The 25727-nt window shown below is 37.5% G+C and overlaps 4 protein-coding genes across 13 annotated transcripts; 2 read left to right on the forward strand and 2 right to left on the reverse strand.

Annotated features, from left to right (window-relative positions):
• Positions 1-79: 79 nt before the first annotated feature.
• On the reverse strand, positions 80-8530 carry LOC120016006 (ubiquinone biosynthesis O-methyltransferase, mitochondrial). 5 transcript variants are annotated; one of them, XM_038868548.1, is made up of 11 exons: positions 8379-8530; positions 8030-8235; positions 4493-4874; positions 3860-3949; positions 3638-3716; positions 3337-3414; positions 2188-2236; positions 1450-1499; positions 1173-1322; positions 490-570; positions 80-398 (listed from the first exon to the last, which is right to left on the reverse strand). In XM_038868548.1, exons 3-11 carry the CDS (start codon positions 4690-4692, stop codon positions 291-293), a joined length of 885 nt encoding a protein of 294 aa, XP_038724476.1. In that variant the 5' UTR covers positions 4693-4874; positions 8030-8235; positions 8379-8530; the 3' UTR covers positions 80-290. The 5 variants fall into 5 exon arrangements, with proteins under 5 accessions (XP_038724476.1, XP_038724477.1, XP_038724475.1 ...); XM_038868549.1 differs by lacking the exon at positions 8030-8235 and having other exon boundaries at positions 4493-4604; positions 4700-4874; positions 8379-8526; XM_038868547.1 differs by lacking the exons at positions 8030-8235; positions 8379-8530 and adding exons at positions 5950-6047; positions 6139-6175.
• Positions 8531-12432: 3902 nt separating this feature from the next.
• LOC120016759 (V-type proton ATPase subunit D-like) lies at positions 12433-14485 on the forward strand. Of its 3 annotated transcripts, none has more exons than XM_038869670.1 (2): positions 12433-12621; positions 13404-14485. In XM_038869670.1, exon 2 carries the CDS (start codon positions 13413-13415, stop codon positions 14196-14198), a length of 786 nt encoding a protein of 261 aa, XP_038725598.1. In that variant the 5' UTR covers positions 12433-12621; positions 13404-13412; the 3' UTR covers positions 14199-14485. The 3 variants fall into 3 exon arrangements, with proteins under 3 accessions (XP_038725598.1, XP_038725599.1, XP_038725597.1); XM_038869671.1 differs by having other exon boundaries at positions 12433-12618; positions 13407-14485; XM_038869669.1 differs by having other exon boundaries at positions 12436-12618; positions 13401-14485.
• A 1007-nt stretch (positions 14486-15492) lies between these two features.
• On the reverse strand, positions 15493-20200 carry LOC120016760. 4 transcript variants are annotated; one of them, XM_038869674.1, is made up of 9 exons: positions 19973-20200; positions 18209-18265; positions 18035-18061; positions 17712-17849; positions 17473-17551; positions 16425-16493; positions 16193-16265; positions 16002-16058; positions 15493-15909 (listed from the first exon to the last, which is right to left on the reverse strand). In XM_038869674.1, exons 2-9 carry the CDS (start codon positions 18239-18241, stop codon positions 15834-15836), a joined length of 552 nt encoding a protein of 183 aa, XP_038725602.1. In that variant the 5' UTR covers positions 18242-18265; positions 19973-20200; the 3' UTR covers positions 15493-15833. The 4 variants fall into 4 exon arrangements, with proteins under 4 accessions (XP_038725602.1, XP_038725603.1, XP_038725601.1 ...); XM_038869675.1 differs by having other exon boundaries at positions 18209-18268; XM_038869673.1 differs by having other exon boundaries at positions 18035-18268; positions 19973-20198.
• A 2455-nt stretch (positions 20201-22655) lies between these two features.
• On the forward strand, positions 22656-24741 carry LOC119979787. Its single transcript, XM_038822421.1, has 5 exons — positions 22656-22849; positions 22946-23822; positions 23967-24205; positions 24366-24528; positions 24607-24741. The coding sequence occupies exons 1-5, from the start codon at positions 22656-22658 to the stop codon at positions 24739-24741; spliced, it is 1608 nt and encodes a 535-aa protein (XP_038678349.1).
• Positions 24742-25727: the final 986 nt, after the last annotated feature.

Consider the following 25727-nt stretch of genomic DNA (forward strand, 5'->3'; position numbering starts at 1 on the left):
ATATAATTTTTTTTGAAAATAACCGATGAGTCAATGACTGGCCGTTTCTTGTTACTGCTTTGAGAAAATACTGAACATATACAGATAAACAAATAAATTAAATTAATACAACAAATATATCCACAATGGGGATTTTGTTTTACAGAATTTTCCAATCGCTCCTTATCAGAATAGATTTTGTTTGACCCTTCATACCCATTGCCTCGACCGAAAGAATGGGTCAACACACCCTTAAAAAGAGATTTTTATGAAAATATCTTTTAAAAGCAGCAAAATTTTCACAACTGTATTCACTGGCAGTTTTTCGTTCCAAAGGCAATGAAATTCACGCTAATATCATCAGATAATGACCACCTTCCGCTCAAAGGATTGTACACAAATCCAGCCATATCTCTAACCTGCATAAAGTCCCATCACAGAAGCCTAAAAAAAATCAGGGTTCCATCATAGCGGCACCAATTTTAGAGAGAATATTTAAATTTCGCTTACATCCACAGAAGCACGTTGAAGGATCAGGACCAGTTCTTCAGGAGTAAGGAATTTCGACCACTGATGTGTGCCTTTAGGAAGCTGTATCACGTCATATAGTCAATTAGACATGTCAACAAATGCAATAATCCACGAAGGAAAAAGAAAATTTAAGTCTCGAGCAAAAACACATATTGAGGACTTGCTTAGGTTAATATTTTAGAGATTTAAGTGATAAAGGTTAAGGAGGGAGGAGTATTAAGTGGGGTGGAGGAGAGGGAAAGTTCTCTTCACTGAACTCTCAAACTCTACATTTTGTAACCCCTCAATTTGGGGTTTATGAAGTGAAAGAAAAGTTTGTTTATTATTCTAAAATCATCCATAAAAGTTTTTCTTAACTAAGGAACTCTATCTTCTATACAAGTGAGGGTGAGTAAAGGTAGTCCCCCTCCTATAACTCTCCCTCACTTAACTCACCCTCCATTAATTCTACCATACTCTTCATTTTTCAATCAAGCAAAGCCTGAGAGATAGAAAACTCAAAGATGAATCATGCAAAAAGAAAGATTAATGTTGTTCAAGGCAAATCAGTTCCAATATTGAAGTAGCGGCCACAAGGGAAATTGACAACATGATTATTTACTTCTATCCCAAGAGGACAACAGCAGAAGGTGAAATTACAAAATGAGCGCCAACAAGCATACCCAGTGAAGAAGGTACTCCGCTGCAATGATGGCAGACGCATATGACCTCATGGTACGGTTGATTGTCGAAATCACAGTAGCTCCATTAGGAACAGTTAATGCTGAAAGAGACTTGCAAAATTCAGCAGGATCTGCTACGTGCTCAACCACCTAAGTAAAAATTATCAATTCAAATAGCAAGTAGGATCCAAATCCAAAACTGATTGAATATGGCTTCAGGAAAGCCTCGCAGAAAGTAAGTCACAACGATCAGAAACAGAGCACACCAGACACATACCTCCAGAGAAATTACAGCGTCAAATTCCCTCCGTTCCTCAACCAGTTTCTCTGTCCATCAAATAATATGCATATGATAAATACACTTTGTTGCATGAGGATTCTATAAAACGTATTAGAATAAAGCAAAGTTCACATCCAAAATCAGAATTTCATAAATGATCCATTACCATTACATACGAATTCTCACCACTAGGAATTTAGCGTATCTTAGACTACTTCATTTAACATCATCATCACAGTCAACAACCATAATCATCACAAACAATTGGCATGATCACCCTTCAAATAGTTAAAACATCACCATAGTCAAGGACTTTCATTTATGAAACATTAGCTTGAATTAGCTAAAGCTAAAATCATAGGATGTATAGAATATCATTCTTACACAGGAGTGCAAAAAAAAATCAAACAATCAGTTGTATCATGCTGCAAACAGAAGTAAATGCCAATTTCGCTAGCTCCCTTATCTCAGCAAAATTTTAATGAAGTGACATGAGGAAAAAAATCGACATTGAAAGAAGTTTAATCGTCACAAATAGACTGTTTTGCTCCCAATCACAACGGCATGTCACCACCACTTTGAGTTATGTAACACTTGCAAAAACAAAAAGGGTTTTAAATACCATGCTTAAAGAAGCAACGAGCTATATCACTTACAAGAAGAAGCAATGCCAATTTGAATACATGATAAAAGCAAGAGTAACACTATGAGATACAACAAAAACAAGGAACATACCAGCTGTTGTGCAACAGTATTCAATAGGTGCAGTAACTGGATCAAAATCCTGTGCATACAAATTATACAATAATTTTTAAATATCAAACTACTAGGAAGAAATAAACTTCAGCATCCTGGCAACAATCGACTTGTAATTTATCATGACAAGAGCTTAGGGACAGACTACTCATTTAAATACAATCCGTGGAAGAACTTTAATGAGCATGATGGCAAATGAAATAAAGAGACCAATTTGAGCTTGTAGATTATTAAACTGTGAACTAATTAGGAAGCTAAAAAACCTAGATGTTTTCATAAAACTCAATTAAACAAAAGTTACTACTTGTTATCTTAATCTGAGTAGAAAGAAGCTGATATCTAGGAAGGAGTAAGGAAAATAAAATAAAAATTGATGATAACATGACATAGTACAGAACAATTTTGCAACAGTGTTAATACATTAGAAATCATTCCAACAGAAAATAATAACTGTCAATCTTGATAGAGAATGATTTTGCAACAGAGGGAGTGATTGAGAAATCATTTCAGTGGTATCAACACTCAAAGAAACTAAGGTCAAAAAGGTAAACAACTCCCACGCACAAGGATCCCACAATCGATGGGGTCAAGGGCAAGCATGATGTACACAGATCTTACCCTCATATTATATGTGAAGAGGCTGTTTCTAGTAGTTGAATTTGTGACCTCTAGGTTGAAAAAATCAATTTGAACATATGCAACATGAAAATGTTGCACCTATGCTCATAAATTAAATTAGCAAGATGTTCAAACTTCATCAAAGTGATAGATAACGTAGAAATCTTAAACCACAAAGAGGATATGACATAGCAGCAATAGCATGCGGTTATTTTTTTTTTTTTTTGGGGATAGGAGACCCGAAGCAACCCTTGCCAAATACCACAGACGAAATTGGGGATGGTAAATCCTTGTTTACCACTTTACGTTATCTAGTAGGAACGTAGGATTATAAATCCACCAATGGGCAGTAGATCATCCCAGAGGGAACATGTTAGGACCATATTTTATTTATGAAAAAATGATGCACAAATTCTAGCATGTTGTGCTTCATATGTGTGATTCAAAAAGACTAAGTAAACAGTAAAGTACTAGTAAAATCTATAATGATCTAAACAAGAGGAGACATACAGCATGCAAGCGTGCGATCTTGATATTCTTTTCTACTGCATCAACTCCAGTAACAGTAGCTCCCATTCGAGCCAATGGCTGAAGAAACAAAGGGATTAAGCCCACTTAGACAGAGATATATATGAGGGACAAAAATAGTGTCATGCATCTTACTAACTGTGCTGCAAGTAATAAGCATATTATAACGGTAATGCAACAATGAAGGAGCTAATATGACTTATTGAAGAAAGTCAAGAAACTTTTGAGTTTTGAGGTAAAGCCAAAGAAAAAAACAAGGCATGGTAGAGCAAAGATGACTTACCTCGGAAAGTATTCCACCTCCACATCCAACATCAACAATTTTAAGCCCTTCAAAAGGTTTGGCACAATAAGGATCCTTCCTGAAACAAGGAAACTATATAGAATCAAAACAATATGCAGGATCCTTACTATGACCCCCAGAAAATATTCACGCATGCCATATACCCGTCATTTTTTTTACAGAAGGAGCAAAGAAAATAAGGGAGAAGCAAAGAAAGTCAACCTGAAATGCTGACAAAGCATAGAGCGGATGAAAGCAAGTCTTGTAGGATTCATTACATGCAAAGGTTTGAATGGCCCTTCAGAATCCCACCTAATGAGAGCATGAAACAGAAAATAAAAGAAAAAGGTCATATAAGAGTAAGCGCTTCATACAAATATCAAGGTTTTGAATGGTATACAGGTACACAAATTATCTGTTTTATATGGCTGTCTAAGCCATATAGCCTTTGAAATGGCCACTTGAAGGAGGAGATGATGCACAATATATCATCTGATAAGGAATACCAGCAGTCCACCTTGAAGAATTCAACTACTGGAACTAAGAGAGTCAATGAAATGCCTCAATACAGACTAGTCAACCATGAACATATTGAAATTTTGCCTTGTGTTAGGAAATCGTGCTTAAGGAACATGTAGACTCTCTCTCTCTGTCCCTCATAGTCCGATTCGTGAGAACCAAAAATCAACGATTAGATTCATTCTTAGAGACGTGAACACTTGGAGTTGGCATTGAAACAAGACTGAACATCTGTAAAAGAGGAATCTTTCCATTCTCTAAGCAACAACAGCTACAACAATCAATCACTTAATAAGTAAAATTTTGAGTATATCGAGCAAGTTAAAGAGAACTGACCACGTATCGGCAATAGCAGCGAATTTAGCGAGCTCATGCTGATTCAAAGAAGATGGATTGGATGTCTTCCGGTGATTTGTGGAGGCCTTGGGAGAGAGATCAGTAGTGGCGGCTGCGGAGGTGGAAGAGAAGAGTCTTAGATTGAAATTGAGTGGAGAAGGACAACGAAGTCTAAGCCTTGAAATTGAGATGGAAGCCATTATTAACTTTTCCTCTTCCGCGTCGTTTATTGATCGAACGGCAAGGCCCCTTCAAAGTTTTCGGTTATGGCTAATGACGGAGTTGGACTGAATCTTTAAGTTCTACTCGAAGTACTTGCTGAGTAGAGGCCATTAGGTATTTACATAATCAAAGCCTATATTTCCTGCAGTGTCATTAAACCCTGGAAGCCAAAAGCAAAAAAATATACAGAGTATTAATGTCGGGCACAAAAAGGAGGACTGGAATATATTTGAAGAGAATAAAGTTATAAATAGCTCTATTTTTCATACAAGATTGATGAAACAATGCCAAAGGAGCCAAAGTCAAAACAACCATGGATATGCAGAAACCCTAATAAGGTCTTTAGAACACAGAAAATCTATGCACTATGATTGAAAATGCCAAAGATAACATTTATGAATTCATGCTCTGTTTGTTTGGAGGAAAATCAACATCTCAAGGAAAAACAACTAATTTCTAGTGTTTGGACAAATATTTTCCATTGTTTATTTGGTGAAAAACATAAATTTTGGTACATTATTCTTATTATTGTGATGATATAATGTGTACATATATTTATCAATGTGTCAATACATGGTAACAATAATAATAATAATAATTTTGACATATACATATGCCAATTAATAGGGGCTGAATACTAAAAACTATTTTAGGACAATAGGCAACAAGTCAATTATGAAACTTAACAAAGAGAATCCAATAGAATACAAAATAATTGTATCAAAAATGATAATAAAAGATGGTTAATCATTCCTAAATTAAAATTAATGTCGAACATCATAAAAATAAACAAAAAAATTCCTATTAACATAATTAATTAACTTCTCAAATTCAAATTTAAGGAACTTCAAGGAACAAACGATCCAGCTAACTCGTCACCTAACTTCCTTACCACTAGAATCCTTTTTGCTTCATTTTACCATCCTTTTGATCATATTTCTCAAAACAAAAAAGTCATATAAACACCTTTTCAATATTCAGGAAAATGAGAATCACCAGAATAGAGGATGGTACTCAGACCCATAAATGATCAGAAGCTGCACTTCTTTCACAAAGAAAAACAGGATTTAAGGAAAGAACACATTTGACAGAGAAGACACATGCAGGAACATTGGTATCCAGCACTCAACAAAACTCTTCTATTATTTAGGTGAGCATGAGCAAGTCAGAAGAAGCAGGAACATCCAACCATTCAATGTGCAACAAAAACCACAGATTCAAGACAAAGAGGCTACCAATTTTCACGGCCCCTTGGAAGGTGAATGGCCAGCTTAAAAGAACCAAAAATAGGAGCTCCGCAGGGAAGTGTAAGCCCATACCAACTGCAATCTAACTGCTGTTCCACCATGCTAAGAGAATTAAAACTTCAAATTCAACACAACCCACAAATCACTTCTTGCTGAAAAGTTTCAAACCTTTCTTACCCTAAGAATAACTAACATCAGCTAATCTGGGATTCTGGGTGCATGCAGGATCAAAGCAAAATCTTCATGGGTAAAAATGGTCACCAGGATCAAGAATTTGCTAGAGATTGAGTTACCCCCAAGATACATTTATCATCAGAAATCAAATGCAATCACAACAAGCTAAAATTAAATACATTTATCATCAGACATCAAATGCAATCACAACAAGCTACATTTATCCATGCTTGACTAATAAGCTACTCAAGCAGCAACTTCGCTCTCCATTGTAATCTGAAAAGGCCAGTTCAGAATATGAAGACTTAGGTTCAACAAGTGCAACCTAGAAAATCCAAAGCAACAATAAGAAGCCTCGGCTGTATTGCAACCAGAGTGTATGAGTTCCACGGAGGATAGTGGCATCTGACAACGGGTAGCTCGGCACATCTCCTGGTCTACTTAACTTTACAATTAAGGGACAATTGAGGGACCAACCATTTGGCTCCAGAAAACCTAGGAAAGCCAAATAAACCAAATTGACGACATGCACACAATGTCTAAACTCTAAATATCACCTGGGATTCTTAATATTTGGTTTCTATTTAAATGAGGGTGCGGGAAACACACGTAAAAACAGGTATTGGCAATGTTTTAGAAGGCGGGTTCGGAAACCGAGGCGCTCAGGTATTGGCAATGTTTTAGAAGGCGGGTTCGGAAACCGAGGCGCTCGACTTATATGAGGCGAGACTTACGCCTCGGTAAGAATTAATCTAAAATGTATATGTACACATTCAAATAATATAATCAATATATAATATGTATATACAGTTATACACATATGAGTGTATTTGAATATTTGATTGAACTAATTAGATAATGCAACCATGCAAGTAGCCAAGTACATAATACAGAAGTACAGAACACAACACAGAGAGCACAAGAGCAGAGACTCTTCAAAGGATTGAATCGAAGAGCACAACAGCAGAAGCAGACAGATTACAGAACACAATGGTACCAGAATATTAGATAGAATAAAGAACCTGAGTCGACCAGCAGACTAGAACAACCGAGTCACAGGAACACCTCTAGAACCAATGAAAGAGAACACAGAATAGCTCCAGCAGAGAGTAGAACAAGAGACGGCAAAGAATAGAACAAATAAATAGCACAGAACCGAGTCAAATCCCAGCGCAACAAGCGAAGAACATTCGTATGTGAATTTTAGGGTTCAAGCATCTGCAATTGCAAGGTGAAGTCGCGCAGCAGAGGACTAGAAGAGGATGTTACTGGGCTGTTGTGATTGGGCCAAAAGAAGAAAATTGGGCCAAAATAAAGAAATTGGGCCAAAAACTAAACTGGGCCGAAATATCTCCCACCTCTTACAGGCTTAGCTCCTTGAAGCGTCCGCCTTATGCGACTGAGGCGCACGCCTCTCCGACCTCCGTTAGGGGCATACGCCCGGAGGCAGCTCGATTGCGCCTCGCCTTGAGGCGGGTCTCAGGGCGTATGCCCCAATCGCCTTTCAAAACACCGTATTGGGAAGAATGCATTACATTGAACTTCTATCATGTCTAAGATGACGAAAGCAAATACACCACAAAATAACCCAAAGTAGCTAATCAAGTAATAACACTTTCTCAACCCCAAAAAAATGAGCATACCATCAATGGGATTCAGGACTTTCCATTCACTAAAGAATGCTTTTAACACATCGGCATGTTCAGAGGTCACATCTTACTTTACACTAATACATCACAGAAACTAATGATAACTGAAAATACAAAACAAGTGATAGAAACCTCAAAATGGAGGTTCCTACAAAACCAGCATTTGAAAATTTCCAAATTACTCTTAAAACCAGTGTATGAATGAAACATTTTATTAAATTTTTCTAATCAAAAGGCACAATTACCACGAGAAATTTCCACTTCTTAATGCTCCAGTATCTCATTGCAGCACTATCCAATGCCCACATGTCAAACAAAAAATACTAAACTAAAGGTGATTCTAGAGAGCCTGACCGGAGCAACCAAACACTAGTTCTGAAAATTCAATGCATAAAGTCCATCAATAAAGCCTAATTTCAAGCGCAGCCAGCCCAGGAAAACCCAAAATATCCTGAAATCCAATGAAATTGTAGAGAAAGGTAGAATCGCGTAGCAAGGGTAATCATACATACACGAGATATTCAATATTATTGATTCCAAAAAAAATCCACTGATGACAGCGAAAGAGAGACACGTTTACGAGAAGGAACAAACCTGAGTAATCTCTCGGCTGCGAAGCAAAACCTAGAAACAGCGAACGATAGACCGAAGCAGAGACCAGAGAGAAGAATGGGATGCGGGAGAAAAGAACAGCCGCTTTGAAGACTGAAGAGCAAGAGAATGAGAAGTCAGAGAGAGAGAAGAATGAGATGCGGGAGAACACAACGGCTGCTCTTTTCCTCCAATTACATTAGGTTTTTTCAGTTAAGACTTCTTTTTTTTGTTGACTTCTTAATTTCACCCCAACAAACACCGGAAACAGATATTTTGATTTTCCAGGAAGTTAGGGTGACATCAATGTCTATTACACCATCTCCAACCAACCGAAGTGGTATATGGAGATGTATTCTTCCTAACTTCTAAAATAGCATTTTTAGAAGAAAATTTTCTTCTCTAACCCAAGTGATATATGTGATTGTATTATACAATTTCTCATTATGAAGTGTCAAATATAGCTTCCAAATGAGGAGATGAAAAATTTTGGAGGGAAATAAAGTTTGGTGGTTAAGAGAGAGTTTCACATTAAAAAAAATTCAAAAATATAAAGAAATCACTTTGCATCCCCATTTTCCACCCACCATTGAAATAAATGAATTATACCACCCGCACTTTTACACTATTCATGGATGTAAAATTTAAATTACATCCTCAATTTTCAACTTATGCTTGGAGATGTCCTTACTGTTGCACTTTGGCTCGACTGCTTCATCCTACTCAACTATCCAAAGCATGCTCTCGACTATGAAATTGTCTATTTCATTCCAAACATTGAGTTTAAAAGTGGAGGTTTGCAACTTCACTTATTTCACTTTCTCAATTATGATCATAGAAGAGACAATATCATATATCATTGCAACAATTCAGCGTCTACAAACCATCACGTATGTTCAAACAGTATAAAAAATTCGACATTGATTTGCTTCAGAGACAAAGCAGGGCAAAGGGATTAAGCATCGGGCATTAGGAATTAGGACCATTTAACCCAATAAAGTTGAATCCAGATAAGAGAAGATTAAAAAAAAAAAGTAAAATAAAAAATATATCATTCTTTATATCAGAGTTATTGCAAAGCATAGTTTCACATATTCCTCAGTCCTTATCAAATTTAATCTAATCGTCACCTGCAGCAACGATTGAGGACTACAGGGCCGATTCGATTTGGACTCAATCTCTATCCCATAATTACGATAATGAAGTACTTTCTGCAAATAAACTCCATTTAAGTTTAACCAACAACAAATTCCACATCCAGGAAATAGTTCACTGAGATTCACAAACTAATAACAAGTGTTTTTTCTGTGCTTAAACTAGTATGGACTGGCATTAGACTTAGAAAGACATAGTCCTATGAGATACAATGAGCTCACCTAAAGCGGACAAAGTGCGACTAGTGCGGAGGGATGGGGTGTTACATATGCTATCGGATCTGAGGCCCTCGGGTTTAAGGTTTCGACACCCACGGGCGTCTGTGGACAATTAGGGCACACGAGACCTAAGTCCTTAAGGGGGAGTCTGTAGCACCCTACATGAGTGGATGGGGTCACAAGCCTCTGAAGTGTCAAACTTGGTGGTGTTGGGCGAGCTATTGAGTGGTGATGAGGCTAAGTCTCTTGTTCCAAATCGCTCAGGAGAAGATGTGAAGTACATAATATAATAGATCAAACTTCCAAACTAGTACAAGCACTTTTCATGAGCTTAAACTAGTATGAACTGGTGTTGGGTCTGGGAAGACAAAACTGTGTGGGTCCGTATGGGCTGGCCCAAGCAGATAAAATGTTACTAGTGCGGAGGGGCGAGCTGTTATAGATGTTATCAAAGCTGAGGCCCCAAGATTTAATGTGTGGGCACCCATAGGAGTTTGTGGTCAAGTGGGCCGCATAGGGACGTGAGCCCTTAAGGGGGAGTCTGTAGCACCCGACTCTAGTGCGCGGGGCCACAAGCCTTTGAAGCGTCAAGCTTGGTGGTGCTGAGTGAGATACTGAGTGGCTTTGGGGTTAAATCTCTTGTCACACATCGTTTAGAGAAAGATGCAAAGTACAAAATATAATATGTCAAACTTTCAAACTAGTAACAAGTACCTTTCATGGCTCAAACTAGTTTGGCTGGTGCTAGACTTAGAAAGACAAAGTCATGCGGACTAAAAGCGGACAAAGTGTTACTAGTGCGAAGCTTGGTGGTGCTTGGCGAGTTATCGAGCGGCGATGAGGCCAAGTCTCTTGCCCCATATCGCCTGGGGAAAGTTGTGAATTACATAATATAATAGGTCAAATTTTCAAACTATAAACAAATGTTCTTCGTAGGTTCAAACTAGTATATTTTGGTGTTAAGTCTAGTAAGTCGAAGTCGTACGAGTCAGTATGAGTTGGTCCAAAGCGGATGAAGTGATACTAGTACGAAGAAGCGAGCTATTACAAATGCACTTCCAAAAAATAATACAAGACTAAACAATGAAACAGTTGGGAGAATTATGAATATATATGATCTCACCTCATATTCTTAAGATCTCTGGACTGCGAAGCCTGAGTAAGTAAATCCAGCAAAAATAGAGAGAAAAAAAGGAAATGGTGGAATCGTCGTTGTTAGAGAGAGTAGAAACAGAAGAGAGAGATGAACATGAACAAAATTGAGATAGGTCGATTAGATAGAACAATCAAGCCCTAATTCTCCTCGACGAAATCATCATTGTAAGAGAGAGTACAAACAAAAGAGATGGATAAAACTTGAATAGAATTGGGATAAGAAGAAATTTATTCAATAATTTGGAAATTTTATTAAGGATCAGTTTGGCGGAGCATTTTGAAAATAATATATATATATATATATATATGCTACTATCATAAATTGAGTCATATATGCTAGTTAAAATGGTAGAATATATGTTTTCTGAAATATTGGTAGTATTTGACTCAATTTATGATAGTAGCATATTTATTGTTTAAAATGTTGTGACAAATTACATACATGAGTATTTTAAAATTACTCAATATTACATATTTTTAAATATTATTTTTTTACATTACAAAAAAATGTTTAAAAATTATGTTACAAAACATTCTAAATTTTTTTTACAAAAATTATGATGAAATGGTCGAAGCACGGCCGAGATCGTCGATCGAAGTCCTGCATAAGACAATCGAGCTCAATGGATTAGATAATTATTGATGGTCGAGATCACCCTGAAAAGGAGAATCGTCAATCCTCAAAGTTAGGTAAAAAAAAAGTGAAATGCTCCTAAAATGGTTTAAATTGGAACCTGTTTAAGTGCTAGAGATCCTAGTAAATGCGATTTCAGTCATTCTAATAATAGATGTATCACTCTTTGATTTAATCATTAGATTTTATGGACTCCTACATTTACACAAATTAAGTGACTAGATCCACTACCGAAATGCTTGAGATTCCTAGGCCCTGTTTGGAGGAGTATTTTTTGTAGCATTTATACTACTTGTTAGTATAAATGCTACTACCTTACCAAACGAGTTTTTTTGGCATGTAATCCAAGACATTTTTACTCAGCATTTTATGCTACTTGTATGAAGCATTTTAGTAGCATTTCACCGTTAAAAGTCAATATTATCCCCATTAATTTTTTTATTCCATTTATACCCTCACTTCATGTGTTATTATAAATTAATTAATAAATAAATAAATTTATTGATATTATAAAATATTTATCATTTAATATATGCTACTCACCAAAAATGTTATCAGCAAAAATCAACCAAACACCACACAACATTCGAGCAACATTTCTGCTACTAAAATTCTCTAACATTTCTGCTACCACATTTCTACTAGTATATCTGCTATTTTCAAAATGCCTTACCAAACTAGGCCCTAACATTTTTGCATTTTAAAATGGTAACTGAAATGGTCTGAAAATGGTATTAGCCATTAGGTAGCATTGTAGCATTTCAAAGTTGCGCACCAAAATATCTGTTTGGCACATGGGTAGGCAGTAGCATATAGTAAATTGTGTGCCAAACAGTGCCTTAAAATTATAACCATTAGATCTATATCGTATGATCGACGTCTAAATGATAGTCAGTTCGTCACTAGTGCACCGGTACCCCGAATCCACAGTAAAAACAAACAAAAGCAAAGGAGAGGAAAAGGAGAGGAACCCGAACTCGAAGAGCATCTCATCGGATTTTTTGTCGAGCGCCAGCGCCAGCGACGCGATCCAGCTCCTCCATAATTGATCGCGATCTCCACTTTCTCCTCTCAATTTCATGTAAGATCTCGAATTCTGTCTGTCTAGGATCTGATCTTTTTTGTTTCTTCTCATTCTTCGTCGTTTCCCCTGAATTTCTTACTACGTCGTAAACGGTTTGACGCTGATTTGTTGTGCGTAGTGACGATCAGGTAATCTTTTTGCTAGTCAACCACCGAAAAATACAATTTTCTTTTTAATTCTCTTATTTCCAGTGGCTGAATATTTTTCTTTCTGTTCTTCTAGAAAATCAATTAAAGTTCAGAAATTGAAGGCTGATGCTTTCAGGTTTCAGCTATAACTATGAGAATTCACTATTAGGATGCGACTGTGTTGAAATGGTATCCTTCAAAGGATTCCTTTTACTCTTATGGTTCAGATTTTGGGTAGATGTTGGATCTCTTTGCTTTTATCTCTCACTTGGAGCAATTATTAATATTTACTAATAATCTTTTTAAGCCTGCTCAGTTATACAAGGTGATATGCATCTAGATTTTAGGCATAAAATGGATAGTAATTGCCACTTTTAATTGTGTTCCTTTCTGAATTCGTAAATGTTATCTTTTTGTGTTTAAATTATAGTGCATAGAATTTATGTTTTCCAAAGACCTTACTGGGGGTTCTGCGTATCCATGGACATTTTGACTTTGGCTCCATCGGCATTGTTTCATCAATCTCGTATAAAAAATAGAGCTATTCATAACTTCAAATTTTTCTTCAAATATATTTCATAGTTTTCCTTTTTGTGGATAAGTGAATGCCCTCGACTTAATCCTTTTTATATTTTTCGCTTTTGGGTTCACTCATAGATAAAGATGTCGGGCCAAAGTCAGCGCTTGAATGTAGTTCCTACTGTTACAATGCTGGGAGTCGTGAAAGCTCGCCTTGTTGGTGCTACAAGAGGTCATGCCCTTTTGAAAAAGAAGAGTGATGCTCTTACTGTTCAGTTCCGTCAAATTCTCAAGGAGATTGTTTCGACAAAGGAATCCATGGGAGAGATCATGAAAGCATCATCATTTGCACTAACTGAAGCAAAGTATGTTGCTGGGGAGAACATCAAGCATATTGTTCTTGAGAATGTTCATAATGCATCCCTGAAGGTTCGCTCTCGACAGGAGAATATTGCTGGTGTGAAGCTTCCTAAGTTTGAGTATTTTACTGAGGGCGAGACAAAAAATGCCCTGACGGGATTAGCCAGAGGTGGGCAACAAGTGCAGCAATGTCGTGCTGCTTATGTAAAAGCAATTGAGGTTCTAGTTGAGCTTGCTTCACTGCAGACATCTTTTTTAACACTCGATGAAGCCATAAAGACCACAAATCGTAGAGTCAATGCTTTGGAGAATGTTGTGAAGCCGAGGTTGGAGAACACAGTAAGTTATATCAAGGCCGAGTTGGATGAGCTTGAAAGGGAGGACTTCTTCCGGTTAAAGAAGATCCAAGGCTATAAGAAGAGGGAAATTGAGAGGCAGACTGCAGCTGCTAAGGAGTTTGCCGAGGACAAGTTTCTAGAGAATGTGTCTTTGCAGAAGGGCATTTCACTAAATTCAGCACACAATTTGTTGTCTGCTGGTATGGAGAAGGATGAGGATATAATTTTCTGATGTGGAGCAAGGCTTATTCATTCTTAGGATGGGTGGCTTTGTGACTGTTTTCTGTGAAAAGTTCCGATTACTTAGATGGTGATCCTGTGATGCAAATAAGAGTTTCCGAATGCTTCTATTTATTTTGTATTAATTGGATGGGAGTTTTCATCATTTCAGGGATTTTAGTAGCTGTTGCCTGGACAGCTTTGTGTGTTCAGTTAAATATGTTTTATTGGATTAGTTGTTGAGTAGCATGCTCTTTGGTGGTTGCTAAATGCTATGATTTGTCTTGTCAAACGGTTTTAGGAAAAGTTTTGAGTATTACAGACTCAGTGAGTGCTATCTGGAAGAAATTTGTTTTCCCTCCTCCCTTGTTGGATGGTTTGGGACTCTCTTCACATCCACCAACCATTGTTATCATAGTATGTCCTGGGTTTTTCGTGGGTTTGCTGCTAACTTCCACTAGCCGGTGGCTGCTCTGGGGAATTTAACATGGCATTAGCACTAGTTGTTATGCATTCCAATTTCACATTTTAACCATTTCGCTGCTGCTCCTCTCTTGCTCACTCATCCTATGAGCAATACACATTTCAATTTTATGAACACCTATCTGACTGCTGATTCTTGGTCTCAAATCTCTTTGATATCCTGCTAAATTTGCCTATAAGTGAAACTACTACTTTTTTTAATGCCAAAGCAACCTAGAAGTGAAGACGAAGAAACTCATCGTACCCGTCATACCCATCACCCCCAGTAACTAGCATGCGGTTCATCTCTCTTCTTCTCTAATGGCTGTCGGTCTGCGTGGTCTTGAATAGTGGTTCCTCGGTTGGTCTCGATGCGGCATCTTGTCGTCTTGGTTCTGCAACCTTTCTTTTGTTTTGGTTCCTGCACTGGTAGGCTTTTGTTTAACCTTGGGTTTGTTATCAAGGCAAGGAGATTGCTTTTGCTTGTGCCGGCTAGACATGCTTGCTTTAACTCTATCGACAGCATTTTTGGTGTCAAGACTAGTAGCAGCCGCAGCATCAGTTAAGTTAACGCTCGTTCAGAGAGATAGAGGAGCCGCGGTTTCAAACCCTTTTGGGAGGTCAGCAGAGTTACCCTCCACTCAGCCATGTAAACGGCTTCGTATACCCCTAATTCTGCTATTAGTGTGACTTATGGGAGCCCTTGTGGAAATCTCCCTCATGCACATCACCACCAAAAAAAAAGAGATATATATTGGCCATTTACCTTCAAAGAAAGATGAGCTCACGAGTCACGACACAGCTCATGCATAGGAGCTGCAGTGCATGGGCAAGTATCATCAACATTTTTTTCCAGTCACAGTTGAAATGCTAGAAATATTAATATACGGAAGAATACTCTTCTCGTCCTTTCACTCGAACAATAAGAAGAAACCAGCCTCAAGATTGAGGAGATCAGTTCCCATCTTTATGAAATAAAGCTAGTCGCTAGAGACTAGTATTCATTGACTTGAAAGCTCAAAGAGCTTTAACAACAAATGGGAAAATCCATTCCCATCTTCAAGAGTTCTTTTTGCTTATTATCATTTGCAAATTATACAGCACATCTGATTTCAGAATAATGATGTCAGCTTACAACAATCTGCAGTTGCTTTCTCCACAGCCGGAAGACTGGCAAAGTATGCTATTAAGATCTCCCATGTCGAGATGCTGAAGCAAAATTCTTCACACCCGACCCACCTGGTTTCATCATTGGAGAAGTGCTGTAAAGGAAGCCCAAGATAATATCATGGATCAAAGAAAGTTGCCAAAAGTTATTTGGACAAGCAATTATAATACGAATTATGAATACTACCGATTATTTCTTTGCACGGCATTTTTCCTCATGGCTGCAATATTTTGCACTTCTCGGCTGTTCGGAAGGAAAAAGAAAGCAACACTATTATTAGCAAACATCCGGAGGGAATTTAATCTAATCTCCCTTTTCTTTCAGGAAGGAACTGCAAGTGTAAAATCTCTGCTGCACATTGTAAGAGAAATATTTACCTGTTAAGGAATTCCGACTTTGCTTTCCTCATCAAGTTGCTTTTTATATGGGAAAGATTGCCAGGTCCACTCTCTACAAAATAATATCAAGAGTAAAACAACTTAAGCAGAGACCACGATGCATCCTCTCCGTAAAGGGCTGGAAGTTGCTCAAATACACAACAGAACACTGAACAAGGTTGAAGTTGAACCAGGAGAGAATCCATCACAAGGACAAAAACAAAAACCTTACCTCCAAAAAATCTTCTTTTACTACTAGGAGGAACTTTTGAACAAAGCTGAATAGTTCGTTTTTGCTTTCCTACAAAAGTTTAACACCAAGTAAGAATTATGTTTAGACTGAGAGCTGTTACAGTACCCTGTTCACAGGACTGAATTGCTGAAAATATTGAACTGGAATGTAATTATTAGAGTAACCACGCAGTAAGATTTAAATTTGCAAAGGAATAAAACTGGACTAACACATGCGAGTTGCCAACACAAAGTTGTTTTTTCTTTCTCCTTCCTTTTGTTGCAGAAGCCCATTTTTCATATCATGTATGGGAAGATCGCCGACAAAATATTGATTTCCCTCATTTGGATGCATAATTTTTGCTTGAGAAATAAAAGTCGCCATATGCATCCCATTAAAACACTCGTTAAAATTACGCAGAACTGTTATTCTTTTTTTGAACATAAGAAAATGACAATCCAGTGCACTCGCATAAGAACTCAATCATTGATAAATGATAAGGCATTAATTTTCCCTATCAAGTCTAATGTGAATAGTCCAGAAACGCAGCAGCTGCAACTATCATTTCAAGAGGCCCCGATTCCCGCATCACTAGAGGGGCTATGGAAGTCAGATATGGAGATGGTCTTTTCATCAAATATCCCGAGGTACTAACCAAGGATAATTCCTTTTCTTCCAGTTATAAAAACAATTCCTGGTATGAAATTATAGATAGGAACGACTAAAAGAAATGAAGGCATGTAAAATGGAAATAAATTGCTTATGCAACTCAATTTGCATGGACTATGGTCTCAACCTTCAGCTCATTTTGCATGAAGTGGCTGTTCTCATGCTTGGTAGGATTATTATGTAGCACAGATAAATGCACCCCCCCCCCCCCCCCAACAAAAAATACAAAATGGCAACTGGGACATAATGATCCGAGGATATATCACATGCATGGTTGAGTACTCTGGTTTAAAAAAACTTCACAAGGCAGAATAAATCGAAAGGAACGAATCCATGAAACATATGCTCTATGAAATGTTTTGGATAAAGAATAACATACGAGCATCTTCATCCTTGTACAGTTGCTTAAGTCGATCAACTGATTTGTTCATAGCCTCTGTCATATCCTTCGATTTGGCCTGCAAGAAGACCACTCTAGTTAGTGGTGCAGTTGATAATACACTTTCTGTTTCTTAGAAAAAAGTAAGATGGATGATTTCCAAATAAAAAATACACAATGCCCAACATAGAAATAAAATTCAATAAATACAAGAGAGAAAGGGGTCAAGAAAAGTTCACCTCATATAATTGTATCCATCTAAATGACACATTCTTCTGCTTCATCCTCTCAACTACAAGGTCTGTGTTCTCACGACCAAACTGTCGTTCATAGAAATTCTTCCACAGCTTATCGGTCACTGGACCTAAATCTCTTCCCTAAAAAGAATTGTCAATATTGAAATTTTTTTAGTTAAACAAAATCCACACTCCCAATTGGCGTAATTTAATATACAAAATATGTGTGAACGAGAACAATCAAAACATGCAATTCAAGATAACCACATGAGCTTAGCCGAAAGGCCTGAAACAAGTAACTATAAAACACAAAATTAGCGTCTTACTACTGTACTCTTCTCCACATGCATCAACTGGTCAAGCGTACAATGTGGCAGAATGCGGTCAAGAAGATCCTCATCAGTTTCTCCAACATCCCCTAGATACCTTACATTATCTATAGCTGTAAAAATACAAAGATTTAACAATGAGGGAGCTTCTCTCTTTGGCATGGTACTTACGTTGTGCATGTTCATTGATCTCTTCTTATCCATGTTCTCTTCTTTTATGCTAATACGCTGCTAAAAAAATACAAAAAGAATATGCAATTAGTTTCTTCAAAAGCGAGAATGGTAAACTGCATTAAATCTAAGAAGCAACTAATTCGGGCACTTATATAAAGAACTGTTCAGGACCTAAAGCATGAGCATCCAAGAAAACTTCGAAGAATAAAACAAATTTTAACCATATTCAATACAGATAAGTTCAGCTTTGTCGTAGCGCCAATACAAATATCTAAAGAAGTTGACTCTTCTTTGGAGAAGCAAAATTTTTTTATCAAATAAGGCACAAAGGGAGTGCCACCCGAAAATACCATTTTTTAATTAATATGTATCACTTAGGCGTGTATATCCCTAATATAGACATGTAGTTGAGACATACAGTTGAGATATCGCTGATATATGCCTGGATATGGATGGCCAGTTTGTACTTGCTGTCAACTATATCAGGCAACATCATTGTATATTTATACATCAGCAAAACTTATACGTCTTGAAACAGACAAATTACATGAAATAGATAATTGTCCTTTTTTCACTTCTTCTAATCAATGAACATGGTATTGGAACTTAGTTTATGATCTGAGGCCACGAGCCAAGTGAATTGGTCACATTTGAAGCCAAGACCATAAAAAAACCTCGGTCCAATACCTTTTAAAAATTGCCATCCCAATGTTACTTTTCACTATCTTGGTACCTAAATAGCCGATGACTGAATCAGCCTCCCGGCCCTCTCCAGACAATAAATGGTTCGATGAACTTTTAATAGGCAACACCTTTTCCCCTAAAACCAGATGCAGGTATTTATACAAAAGGCACATCTCCCTGGGCATTTTTGAGATTTAGTTCAAATTCAAATTGTTTAAGCTCTCCCAACTTAGGTTTCAGAGGGATGTTAATGTCTATCATTAAATATAGGTGTTTACAGCATTAATTAGCCGTGTAGTTAAGAAACACCGACAAATAGTTGAGATATTGCCAGCGTAGGCTGGGATATGGACACCACAACTTTATCAAGAAACATCCTTGATTATATATAGAATGTTAAAGTAATGGCTAGAAAATATAAAGATTTTACTTCAATTAGCCTAGGCTTTTGGGTTATATGGTGTTTCACATGGCATCGGAACATGTTACACATTTAATTTTTCGGCAAATGCTTCCCTTGAAAACGGTGACCATTTGAAATAAGTTTGTAACATAGAACTTGCTGAAATTTGAAATAGGCAAAATACATACAAATAAAATCTTCTCCAGTCTATTATCTTCTTTTTCATACATTAACATTTGAGTTAAAAAGAACATAAACAGGGAAAAAGATGAAGTTTATATCAGTTTTCTCAGCAACCAAACAATATCAACAAAATTAAAAACCCATGCCAAATCACATACAACAGCATAAGAAAAAACAAATTCAATCATGGAGGCAAAAGAAGTCGATGCTTCTTATCACATGAAAATACAATTGAACTGAGAATAGATAAATCCATAGAAATCAGATTCAACAACTTGATCGCTTTAATCAAAGCATCTCGTGATAGGAAAAAAAAAAACCTCCAAAACATGAAATCAACAACAATACTTTCAATTAGATGAAACTGAAATAAACAAAATTCAGATGGGGATTTGAAAAGATTGGAACTTCACTCATACGTGATAAAAAAAAAACCGAAATTCAGAGTTAGTATTCGTAAAGACTAAAGATTTCGCTTCGGAGAGGGTTACCTTGGCGTTATCGGAGACCGATTCGACGGAGTCCAATGCGATCGGCAAATATGATTCTAGCACATCGGAATAATCTAACAGCCTCCGCTCCTACATTGACAGGGCCACATACCGTACCATGATGCTTATAAGATCATGCCTATGCTAACCTGCGCGAGGGTGACAGCTGAGGGACCGCGGGTTTCCGTGTCTAGGCAACCACCATGTCACGGGGTGCCATCTCAGGCTCTCAGAATTACGTGTACAAAAAAATTATTTTTGGATTAATTAACAATACGTCCCTGTCTAAAATACAAAATTACAATCTGATCCAAAAAGGTATGATAATTGAGGATCCGGGGGCTGGGCTCTCAAATTCGCATATAATTTGAGAGTCCGTTATTGGTAAATATGGACCGTTCGATCAATCCAATGATAAGGATGCAACCACATGTCCAGTCCATCATTTTACAATGATAAGATTCGAATTTCAAACTTTCATATTACTTTCTTTGTACCCAACGAAATAGCATAGTGAAAAATGAAGAAGTCCACCTCTCACCTCTCTCTGACGATGTCTCCGACAAGTTTCTATTTGTTTAAGTAAAATTACAATTTGTCCTTTTAAGAGACATACGCTGATACGTAGATCTGGTCGAAAGAGGGAACAAAATCACATACGCAGATCTAGGCAAAGAGAAGATTTTCGGTTAGCAAGCATGGGAGGGACAAATCCCCTTCAGGTGGTGTCTGAGTTTGTTGTAAAAGAGTAAAATCTGTAGTCTCATTTTTGAGTTTTTTACCCAAATAACACTCTCCCCCATAATATGTCCCAATATAACACCCGAGGGAAAGAATTTCTTAAAATAACACTACACGCCACTGTCAGTGGCATGTTCTTTTTATGTTTTCAATGATCATGCCATCACTGATGACGTGAATAATGTATAAAAACCAGTCACGCCAACATAGTTGGCGTGACTGTTTGCTTTGTAAAAGTCACGGGTTGGCGTGACCTTAAGAAAAAAAAAAAAAAACTAATCACGTCGTTAGTAACGGCGTGACTAGTTAATATCTTATCACAATCAACACGATCAACCCCAGCCACACACACAAATCCTCTTCTCTCCCGTTTCTCCTCCCCACCCGTACCACACACAGAAACACGCAAGCCTCCGACCAGTGAGACAAGCACCACCAACGACCGGCCACAGCAACTTCGATCGATGAAGTAGCCACCACACCCTGCCGGACTGCCGATCCGTGAAGGTTGTGTACGTACACACGTCACACCTGTGTGAGATCAACAAGAGGTGAGAGAGAGTTGATTATAAATTTTGTTTCCCAGTTTCAACATATAGTTTAAGGATATATGTTTATGGATATATGTTTATTGGTGGGTCTGCATCACGAAAAAATAAAAGGGAAAAAATATGAATATATATATATATATATATATAATAGTCTCCATGAAAAAAAAGAACAAGAATATGAACATATATATAGTATATAATATATACTTATGCCTCTTCTTGGATACGAAAGGATCCCTTTAAAGAGAGTACAAAGCAGGAAGAATAATAAAAGTTCTCACAAGATCTTTTCATTCGTTAAATTAATTAGTCTCTCAGAGATTGCTCAAATAACAAAATAGCTAAAACATTAATAAACTTTATAATCAGAAAAAAAAATTCCGCAAAGAATTGCTCAAATTTGTATATGTGGTATTTGTGTATATGTTTATGGATATGATTCTGAAGTTTTGTTACAATGGATATGCTCATATTAAAATATATAGAATTGATAATAAGGTTTTAAAATGTTGGACAAAATACACAATAGTTGTTTGTTTTATGACACAATTATTATAATCTCATGTAGATTACAGAATATAACAACGTCAAATTGGAATCGAAATGCAAACTTCCAGTTTGCGGATGATTCTGATAATGACGAAATCCAAACTTCCAGTTCGTATCAGCGTTTCTCACCGTCCGTGAACCTAAATTTAATCCCAGAAATGTGTCATAATGAAGATGATAATCAGTTCGAGGGCGCAATTGCTAATAATGATACGGAGTTGGTAGAAGAACAGGAAATTGAGTTTGATTCTAGCGATGATGAGGAGGATGATGGAAACGTGGGCGTCAATGTTGAGACAACCACCGTGGATCAGGGGAGGTATCTAAATGTAGTTGATCAAGTACCCGAATTTGGCAATGTTAGCCAGTCAGATTATGCTGTCTGTTGAGATTGGGGTATGCACCACACTGATCAATTTGATACAGTGGCAGTGAATGAAGTATTTGAGAACAAGAAACAATTATTTCGAGCTGTGAAGATGTGGCACATTCAGAATAACTATCAGTACAAGACGCAACGCCCAAATTCAAAGGTAATATAGTTGAAATGTGTAAAAGAGTCTGTTTCCAATTGGTATCTAAATGTAGTTGATCAAGTACCCGAATTTGGCGATGTTAGCCAGTCAGATTATGCTGTCTGTTGAGATTGGGGTATGCACCACACTGATCAATTTGATACAGTGGCAGTGAATGAAGTATTTGAGAACAAGAAACAATTACTTCGAGTTGTGAAGATGTGGCACATTCAGAATAACTATCAGTACAAGACGTAACGCCCAAATTCAGATGGAATACAGTTGAAATGTGTAAAAGAGCCTGTTTGCAATTGGTATCTTAGAGCTATGAAAAAGGAAAAGCTTAATGTATGGAAGATAACAGTAATTAAAGGGCAGCACACATGTACAAATGCGTCACTGCATCAGGGTCATCGACAGTTGGATTCAGAATATATCGCAGAGGAGGTGCTACCTATGGTAAGAGCAGATTTGAAAATAAATATAGTAGCTATTCAGGCCTTTGCTAGTTCTCAGTTACAGTACCCGATTTCGTACAAGAAAGCATGAAAGGCCAAACAAAAGGTTATCGAGAAATTATTTGGGACATTTGAAGCTTCATACAATGTCCTCCCTAGATTGTTGCAAGCAATACAAGTTGCAAATCCAGGGTCGGTGGTTAATTTTAACTATAAGGACATTGTCAGCAATCGGGCTACGTTTGGTCGTGTATTCTGGGCATTTTGGCCTTGTATAGTCGGCTTTCAATCCTCTCGTCCTTTGATAAGTATTGATGGCACACATTTGTATGGGAAATACAAAGGCAAATTGTTGATCGCGGTTGGGTTTGATGCAGATAACGGCCTTTTCCTGTTGTGCTTTGTTATTGTAGACGAAGAAAGTGCTGATAATTGGGGATGGTTCATAGCATGCATTCGTTCTTATGTTACCGATCGAAGAGGCATTTGTGTGTTGTCTGATCGACACGCTGGTATTTTGGCAGCAATGCGTGATGGTTGGCCAGAACCATTTGCTTATCATAGGTATTGCTCGAGACATTTTGTGAGTAATTTCAACACCCATTTTAAAGATAAAGATTTGAAACAAGCGGTTGTCACAATGGCTAACGAAGAATCTAAGAATAAATTCGACTTTTGGATGTCGTGTGGTAAGGATTTGAACATTGTTGCGTGGGAGCACCTAAATAGTGCCAGGAAAGAAAAGTGGAGTAAAGCATATGATGATGGCCACATATACGGTAACATGACTACTAATATGTCTGAAATCTTCAATAGTGTTCTGAAAGGTGGAAGATTTTTGCCTATTACAACACTGGTTCATCTGACATTTTACAGGTGCAACAAATATTTTGTTAAGAGGAGGATTGAAGCAGAAGAATTTAGATTACGAGGGATTGATTTGCCACCGCAAGTTTTTGGACATATTAGTTGTGAGACTGCGAAGTCTAAGCGGGAACAAGTCCGAATGTTCAACCATAATCCTCCTACATTTGAGGTGAGTACGAGAAGACGTGGTGCGGAGGACAATCAAAGTTCTAATCGTTCATACATTGTATGTCTTGGACAACAACGTGAAGAACAATATTGTTCATGCAATATGTGGCTTCTTTATCACCTTCCATGTAGCCATCTTCTATAGTGTTGTTCAGCTAATAGAATCGATTGGAGTATATATATGGAGCCATATTTTACAATTGGGGCATATGAAAGCACATATGCCCCAGTTTTTAGTCCGATACCCGATGAGACATGTTGGCCTGATTATTTAGGACCGATGGTTGTCGTTGATGATGCACAACGAAGGAAAAGGGAAGGTCGCCCCAAGTCAACCAGGCTTAGGAATGATATGGATGCACGGGAAGGTCGCACTACAAACAAGTGTAGCGTGTGTGGGCAACGAGGACATAACAAGAAATTTCACAAAAATACGGGACAAACTAGAGTATTTTTTTTTGATGAATAAGTTTTTTTCTATATTTATAAATAATATAAAAAATGTAAAAATATCTTCATATTTTTAACATATTTATAAATGCAGGTTCAAGGAGCTGACGGATGGCGTGGACAGGGGTGGAGGATCATCGAGTCATGCTAGAGTAGCCGGTGTCCGCATTACTAGGGAGTCTCGTCCTAGTTCAGACAATCAATCTGTTCTTCATATGCAGTCAAACCATCGTTTGGAAGACATTTGGCGTGGACAGGTATATAACAATAAATACATTGAAACTTATGTTTAACTATCTATGTGCTTTTAAACCTAAAGTGTATGTTCTAAACAGGATACAGGAGAACCAATCAGATTTGGGCAGCATATGTTCTGGCCATTGGATCCACGAGTTAGACCTTATGTTATCCAGGCAGGTTTCTATGGTATCACCCAGATAGGTAACATAAACTTGATAATGGATTACTAACTGCACTTCTCGAGAGATGGAGACGTGAAACCCATACATTTCACTTCCGTGTTGGAGAGATGACTATAACACTAGAGGATGTTGCAGTTTTATTGGGATTGAGGGTCGATGGACCAGCTGTCACTGGTAGCAGTATATATGAATGGGATGATGTGATGATGCAATTACTTGGTAGAGTGGCGAATACTGAAGAGAAGGATGGTGCATCTTTGTCTTTATCCTGGTTGGTGTTGAATTTTGGTGAACACAATCCTCCAGCAGAGGATGCTCTTGAGGTGGTGTTGCAACAGTATGTCAGGGCTTATCTATTAGCCATGTTCGGGAGTATTCTATTCCCATCTACTACGGGGGATAGCATTCCACTCATTTTTCTACCACTTTTAGCTAACCTTCAGGAGACTAGCTCGTATAGTTGGGGAGGAGCAGTACTTGCATGCTTATATTGCAATCTTTGCCGAGGATGTTTGAGTTCTACTTGTACGATAGGTGGTTGTAGCCTATTACTTCAGGTAACATTAGTTTATTGAAATTTAATTATAACAATAAAAAGCATATTTTTTAAATATTACATAATTTTTTTTCCAGTTATAGTCGTGGGAGAGGTTGCATGTATGTCGACCACAAATGCATACTAAGGCTCCACCTATATTTGGTCCAGACGAGCCACCCCGTCCACTTGGTGCCAGGTAATTTTTAAAAAAATATGTGTATAAAGTAGCTAACATTTTGGGAAATATTGTAGCTAACATTTTGCTAATTCTTATTTTTGCATTTTGTAGTTGGCGTGGACGACGTACATATAGAAGAAATCCAAAGCAAGTCCTTATATTTGCTAGAGATGAGCTGGATCAGCAAGAACCTAACCAGGTAAAGTGGATGCCTTATACACCAGGGAGATTGGCAGATGCACCAGTAATATGTATTGATGGTAGCAGAATCTGGAGAGCTGTAGTGCCTTTGATTTGCTTTGAGATTGTGGAGTTTCA

This window comes from Tripterygium wilfordii, chromosome 15, assembly GCF_013401445.1.
Source record: "Tripterygium wilfordii isolate XIE 37 chromosome 15, ASM1340144v1, whole genome shotgun sequence".
Taxonomy (NCBI): Eukaryota; Viridiplantae; Streptophyta; class Magnoliopsida; order Celastrales; family Celastraceae; genus Tripterygium; species Tripterygium wilfordii.

Excerpts from the sequence above, each read along its gene's own strand:
- LOC120016006 (XM_038868545.1), bottom strand. The coding sequence starts at position 4,692 with ATGGCTTCCATCTCAATTTCAAGGCTTAGACTTCGTTGTCCTTCTCCA. Across the intron at positions 2,237-3,336 it reads AGATCGCACGCTTGCATGCT|GATTTTGATCCAGTTACTGC; the intron begins GTATGTCTCCTC and ends TTGTATGCACAG. Across the intron at positions 571-1,172 it reads CGGAGTACCTTCTTCACTGG|CTTCCTAAAGGCACACATCA; the intron begins GTATGCTTGTTG and ends GACGTGATACAG.
- LOC119979787 (XM_038822421.1), top strand. The coding sequence starts at position 22,656 with ATGAAAAAGGAAAAGCTTAATGTATGGAAGATAACAGTAATTAAAGGG. Across the intron at positions 22,850-22,945 it reads TTTGCTAGTTCTCAGTTACA|ATTGTTGCAAGCAATACAAG; the intron begins GTACCCGATTTC and ends TGTCCTCCCTAG. Across the intron at positions 24,529-24,606 it reads AAGACATTTGGCGTGGACAG|GATACAGGAGAACCAATCAG; the intron begins GTATATAACAAT and ends TGTTCTAAACAG.
- LOC120016759 (XM_038869670.1), top strand. The coding sequence starts at position 13,413 with ATGTCGGGCCAAAGTCAGCGCTTGAATGTAGTTCCTACTGTTACAATG.
- LOC120016760 (XM_038869673.1), bottom strand. The coding sequence starts at position 18,241 with ATGGATAAGAAGAGATCAATGAACATGCACAACGTAAGTACCATGCCA. Across the intron at positions 16,494-17,472 it reads GTACAAGGATGAAGATGCTC|GAAAGCAAAAACGAACTATT; the intron begins GTATGTTATTCT and ends AAACTTTTGTAG. Across the intron at positions 16,266-16,424 it reads TAAAAGAAGATTTTTTGGAG|AGAGTGGACCTGGCAATCTT; the intron begins GTAAGGTTTTTG and ends ATTATTTTGTAG.